Genomic DNA, 6083 nt, shown 5'->3' with positions numbered 1-6083 from the left:
AGGAGGGAATTTACCCCGACCTCCCTGACCTCCTCCGCGACTGGGCGGCGTCGGTGAGCGCTCACCCTCTGCACCTCCCGCTCGCCCCACCACACCCTGGGCACACCCACCCTCACCACACCGCCCTCACCACATCGCCCTCACCACACCGACCCTCACCACTCGACCCTCACCACGTCCACCCATGCCTCTCCGCAGGTGCCGTGGTGGCACTGGGCTCTGGTCTCCGCCGCCGCGGTGGCGGCGCTCGTCGCCTACCTCTGCTGGCGCCGCGGCCGCTACCGCCGGTGCCAGCGCGCGGCGCACGGCCTGGATCTGGACGATCCGCTGGGCCTCGCACAGCACGTGGCTCGCACCAGCTCGCTCGCGCGCTCGGCCGCGGTGCCGTGCTGCATGCGGTACGGCGTCCCGCTCGTGCTGGTGTGCAACGCGGCTCTTTTCCTCACCGGCCACCTGGCGGTGCGCCCTGCGGACGCACGCCCGAGACGGCCGCCCGAGACGCTCTTCCGAGAGGGGCTCCCCCCCCACCCCCCCCAAACGTTCACCCAACGAGTCCCCGCCGTGTCCTCAGGTGGGTGCGACGGTCGACATCTTGATCGACGCTGGCAGCGAGACCATCGCGCTGGACGCCTACTTCACCTTCTCCATCGCTCAGTCGACCATCGACATGTACAACGCCGGCGCCAAGTTCCTCGCGTGGGTGGTGGTCGTCTTCTCCGGCGCATGGCCGTACGTCAAGCTGGGCGTCATGTGCGGCCTATGGGTTACGCCGCCCTGGCTCGTGTGCCTCGAGAACCGGGGCGCAGCCTTTGCGTGGCTCGACTTTCTGGGCAAGTGGTCGATGATCGACATCTTTGTCATGATCATCTCGGTCGTCGGCTTTGACCTCGCGCTCGAGCCGCCCGCCGAGCTCGAGTTCCTGATGGGCGATCTCTACCGCGTGCACCTCTTTGTCACGCCGCGGTACGGGCTGTACGCAAACATGTTCGCACAGTTCGTCTCGCAGATCTCGTCGCACGTCTGCCTCCACTACCACCGCGCGCACCTCGCGCACCTCGCCGACCTAAGGGCGGCGGTGCTCGCGGGGCATCGCTCGCACCAGCCGCCGGCGAGCAAGCCGGCGAGCCGCCGGACGAGCGTCGCGCTCAGCGATCGCCACAGCAGCGCCGGACGGCACGGCGCGTCGGCGATCGCCCAAGCAAAGGGCGACGGGGGGGCGACGGAGGGGACGGCGGCGGAGCCGCGGCAGAGGCTGGCGGGCCACCCCTACTCTGTCGGCTCCACCGGCCGCCGGTTCGCCGTCGTGACGCGCCTCTACCTCGCGGCGCTCGCGGCGCTGCTCCTCGCCCTGATGCCTCTGGTCGTCGTCGGGTCGTACCTGCCCGCCCTGCGGTACGAGTACAACGGCGTAGTGGGCATGCTCGTCGAGGCACACGAGGCGGGCTCGCGCGTCCGCACCTACTCGGTCTTCGAGCTCGCGCGCTTCCTCGCCGACCAGGCCAACGGGATGTGGCAGCCCGACGCCGGCTCGGCGCTGGGCGTCTTTGGAATGTACACGGTGGTGGCGACGCTCGTCCTTTGCACCGTGGTCGCCCCCATCCTGCAGTGCGCCACGCTGCTCGTGCTGCACTTTGCACCCCTCACGCGCTCCGGCCAGCGGCGCGCGTACGTCGCGGCGGAGGCCATCTCCGCGTGGTCGTACCAGGAGGTCTTTATCATCGCCGTGGGGCTGGGCATCTCGCAGATCGAGTCCATCTCGCGCTTCCTGGTGGCGTGCTACTGCAACGACCTGATGCCGATGTTCGCGGCGCTTGCCGACACGGGCGCCCTCGACGAGCAGTACGCGGAGTGCTTCTACATCTCGGCGGATTTCGAGGTGGGCCTGGTGGTACTCTTTGGCTCGGGCGTGCTGCTCTCTCTCGCCACGCAGGTGATGATGCGCACTGCGCGCACCGCCTTCTCGCAGCAGCAGCAGCGCGAGGAGTCGGCACGGCCGCCCCGGCCGTGCCTGCGCTACTGGATGCTCCCTGGCTACACCGCGCTGCGCTGGCTGTGCACACGCCGCCTCGATCTCGTCGACCAGGACTCGGACAAGAGCCTGCAGGTGGCTGCGGCGCGGGCGGCGGGGAGCCCGCCGCCCTGCGCGCCGCCCGCCTTGCAGCTCGGCCCGTGGCGGCTCCTCCACGAGCGGCGGCGGGGGGTCGCGGTGTACCTGCACGTCGTGAGCGGGGAGCTGCGCAGCGCCGCCGATATGACGAGGCAGTTGTCGGTCGAGCTGCGCCAGACGCTGACCGTCGACGAGCTGCGCGACGCGTCCGGGGGGGAGTGACGCGCCAGCCTGCTTCATTATTCGCCTTTCCGGGGCCGATCCGCGACCTGGTGCCGGCTGTAGAGCCAGCGGTCGGGCGGGGATGCATGTTTTAGGTCGCGTTCATCGCATGTTGTACACAGAGTAGTGCCGCCATCGTAGCTCTCAGGGGTGCACAGGATGGGTGGGGGAACGTTCTGTGCATGTGTCAGGGCGCGGGGCCAGGTGGTAATATTAGGCCCCGCGCGTACGTGCACACGAAAAATCGCGGACGCGTCGCCACAATGGCAACGCATGTGATACCTGCGACGGTGTATCATTCACTTTATGCCACCGTTGCATATCCGGATATGCAACGGTGGCATAAAGTGGATGATACACCGTCGCAATACCAGGCCCGAATCGCGTCCCGAGGCGGATTTTGGCCCCGAGTTGGAACCTGGTTTGTGGAGCTCCCACAACTTACCCTTAGAGGCCACCATAAGGGACCCCATTGTCCGTTTGCCACCAGAGACTTTTTTTTTGAGTTGGAGGTAATAACTAAATGGATTGCACTCTCCCAAAGAACTGATGCATTCATAGTGCCTTCACATAGTTACAATACCTCAAAGTTGAAAAACTCCAAAATAGGCCTCAGGACTCTGTCAGGACTCCGTCAGGACTCTGTCAGGACTCTGTCAGGACTCTGTCAGGACTCCGTCAGGACTCTGTCAGGTGAGATCGCTGGTGTCCCTGCCCGCCTCCCTGCGGGCGTAGAAGAGCGCCGCCTGCTCGGCGGTGGCAAAGTAACCGAGGAAGACTTTCTTGCCGCCAACCCACACCGACAGCTCGTACTTCTTGCTGCCTGAATGCTTCGGGCAGAAGGCCACGCCTTTGTAGCCTGTGCTGTTGTTGCTGCTGGCGGTGAGGGTGAGGCCCTCCCTCGCCGCCTGCAGTATCGCCGCGGCGCCGGCGGCAGTGGGAGCAGCGCGGGGCTGCAGCTGCTTGGCGGCGTCGGCGCGGCCGTACTCTGAGCGAGCGTAGGCGGTGGCCGCCTCTTCGGCGGTGTCGAAGCAGCCGAGGTGGACACGCTTGCCGCCATCATTCACCTTCGCCACGAACTTCTTTGTGCTGTGATCGAAGGTCACGTTCTTGTAGCCAGTCGTGTTCCTCTTATCGAATCTGGGATCAACACGAGGCGCTCCGAAGCCGGTGGCTTCCGCACGAGCGGCGCCATGGCCCAACAAGAAAAACTCAACATTGGTCGATGAGTGAAAAAAATGGGCAAAAACGGGGTGATTTCGGTCATCCGTTAAAATATCTGAAGATCTGACCGGGGGATTCTCCCCAAACCTTGCTCAGCTGATCCAGCCTGGGGGGAAGGCCAGCCCTGGGCAAAGAAACCAGCACCTCATCAGTATTCTTCCCTGAGCGTCACAGCTCGGTGATCGCGCCGGCCGGACACCACTGTAACGTCCGTTCCGGGCATTTGAACGCGACCTTCGGGGGCAAAGACCTGGGCTCTAGGGCTCAGACTGGACTCCTCTTGGTCCCTTCTGATGCCCTAGGCCACACCTGGGCCTTACCTGGGGTTCTAGGGGCCGGCCAGGGTTTGCCTCCCTAAAGGGGCCCGGAGGACCTTAATCTGTGTCGTGTGTGGGTCCTGTGCACTGTGGCTTTATCACGACTCACGACGACACCTCTCTCGAACACCAACCTGAGAGCCAGTTTTTCCACTTCTGGGTCCGAGATCGATACCCAAATATCTGTCCGTAACTGTCCTCGCAAGCAGAGGCCAAGAGCGCAGTTTTTGCCAATGCTTTTCGCGTGTTCGGGGTGCGAGCCGAGTCGAGAGAGAGAGAGAGGGCGTCCTATGGGACCATCTAGCTCGTGTGGGTGCGCGGCGGCGACCGGCGCAGCGCTCGTTTGAACTTGTGTACTCTCTCTCTGTCTGTCTGTCAGCTGTTTCGGCTAAGTGCTCCAAGTGTCTTTATTTTTAGCTTGCCCTCGGCCGCGAGCGTGTGCAGTCTGCAGACACAGAGATCGCCACGTGTGGGTCTCCGCCGTATATGGGCTCTCGCAAAGACGAGAGGATCACACGGCGCGACCCAGTGCGTCAACAGGTGTGCGAGGAGGAGGTGAGGGAGAGCAAGGTAAGGTAAGGTAGATTTCTCCACACACACAAAGTGGTGGGGCAAGGGGGGGGCGACCCTCGCATCTCCACGCCCGGACACGGGCAGGAGCCCCACGGCATTCAAAGTGCAAGCACTGGCCCGGTGCACGTGGGTGAGCAGCCTGCCCCTCCCTCCCGACAAACCAACTCCCGCACACACACAATCGCACTCTGGCCATCGAATGACTCCGAATGACTCACTGTGTGTGCTAAGACAGAATCTCCGCAGACATCCAAAACGGGCCGTGCCGCGTTTGTGGTGTCCTCTCAAGCACTAGCATCCGGACGCCGCACTCGAGCGGGCGGGTCACATCTATGTGGGCCCAGTGTGCGCACTAGGCGCATATGCTAGTGCTATCCTGCCCTATGGGAGGCAGAGGGATGGGGGGAGGGGGGGGCAGAGGTAAGGTGGGGTGAGACTGGAGAGGGCCTCAAAGGTCCTCCATGGGGGTGGGGTCCGGCCCGAACAGGTCGAAGCCGGTCCCGCCATCGCCGCCGGCGCCGTCGCCCTCGTCCGCCTCGGAGGCGGAGGTCGTCGAGCGGGGCGTCTCGCCCTTCGCGAACCTGCCGCCGAACACGGCGTCGGCCGGCGCCGAGGCGCCGGCAGCCGTGATCAGGTCGGCGACCTTTCGGTCCCTGCAGGCCGCATCAATTTTGCCGCCCCGGGACGGCTCGTAGAGCTCGTTGGCGAGCCAGTCCCGGGCGACCTTGGTCGCCACGGAGCCCAGAGGGACCGTGGCGTACACCAGGTCGCCGAACCCGCTGCCCCCCTCGGGAGGCAGCGAGTAGGCGACCTGAATATTGGACCCCGCTGGGTTGCGCGCCGCCTGCGTCGCAGCCTCCAGGCCGTCCATGACGAACTCGACGTTCTCGCGCAGCTGCGCGTGCGGGTAGTCCGCACGCTCAGCCTCGCTCGCAGCCGCCGCCGCAGCCTTCTCCGCCTTGTTCGCCTTCTGCCGGGCCTTTTTGGCCCTGCGAGCCGCGGCCCGAGCATCCTTCTGCTCCTCCGTCAGCTCCTCCTTCCGCGGCGCGGTGCGCTCGACGAACGAGCGCTCCGCCGCCTGCACCGGCTCGCGGTCGCCCGCGGCCTTCTCGTGCTTCAGGTCGAAGGTCGCCGTCCCGTAGCCAGGGACCTCATACCTGAGCTGCGACACACCTGCAAGCCTTGCGGCAATGAGGCAGTCTTGCATGTGCGCGCGATCGCTGCTATTCCAGGGCCGTCCGCGGCGCATCCCCGGCGGCCCGACGGTGGCCGGCGCTTGCGCGCCAGCCCCGTCCGCCGCCGGATCCGCGGCCGCGGTCCCTGTCATAGCTACGCGCGCCATGTGTGTGTGTGTGTGTGAGGGAGAGCTTTTCTTACGTACTTCTTTTACGTCTGGCCCTATCTCCTACGTCCTAGATTTCCGACCCCTCCCTGTGTGACCCTCTCTCCCACACCACGATTTTTCATGAACTTGCGCAGGCCTCGACCCTACCCCCTACCCTGCACCCCCACCACAGCAATGTGTCCTTCTCCGAGTGACCCCCCACATGCCAAATACACACCTAGACCAGGCTCGGGCGGGACGAGAGCAGCGTGTCGTCCTCCTCGCTGTCCACATCTTCCTCAATGTCGGCCTCGTC

General features: G+C 65.1%; 3 protein-coding genes across 3 annotated transcripts in view; 1 reads left to right on the top strand and 2 right to left on the bottom strand.

The window, feature by feature from the left end:
* Nucleotides 1–1288: 1288 nt before the first annotated feature.
* EMIHUDRAFT_439094 (hypothetical protein) lies at nt 1289–2616 on the top strand. The gene has a single exon (XM_005757263.1). The coding sequence runs from the start codon at nt 1352–1354 to the stop codon at nt 2327–2329; it is 978 nt and encodes a 325-aa protein (XP_005757320.1). The 5' UTR covers nt 1289–1351; the 3' UTR covers nt 2330–2616.
* Nucleotides 2617–3018: 402 nt separating this feature from the next.
* EMIHUDRAFT_107557 (hypothetical protein) lies at nt 3019–3702 on the bottom strand (the record flags this gene model as incomplete). Its single annotated transcript, XM_005757262.1, has 2 exons — nt 3019–3469; nt 3698–3702. The coding sequence occupies 2 exons, from the start codon at nt 3700–3702 to the stop codon at nt 3019–3021; spliced, it is 456 nt and encodes a 151-aa protein (XP_005757319.1).
* Nucleotides 3703–4891: 1189 nt separating this feature from the next.
* The window catches only part of EMIHUDRAFT_107556 (hypothetical protein), a gene marked incomplete at both ends in the record, with an annotated part of 4931 nt that continues 3739 nt past the window's right edge, over nt 4892–6083 (bottom strand). Inside the window, one exon of the mRNA XM_005757261.1 lies at nt 4892–5600. Coding sequence (XP_005757318.1) covers nt 4892–5600 — 709 coding nt within the window. The remainder of the gene's footprint in view (nt 5601–6083) is intronic.

The sequence above is a fragment of the Emiliania huxleyi genome (genome assembly GCF_000372725.1).
Source record: "Emiliania huxleyi CCMP1516 unplaced genomic scaffold EMIHUscaffold_92, whole genome shotgun sequence".
NCBI classification, from domain to species: domain Eukaryota; phylum Haptophyta; order Isochrysidales; family Noelaerhabdaceae; genus Emiliania; species Emiliania huxleyi.
Note: the sequence above shows the minus strand (reverse complement) of the source record. Positions and strands in the feature narration are given on the sequence as shown.

Excerpts from the sequence above, each read along its gene's own strand:
- EMIHUDRAFT_439094 (XM_005757263.1), top strand. The coding sequence starts at position 1,352 with ATGCCTCTGGTCGTCGTCGGGTCGTACCTGCCCGCCCTGCGGTACGAG.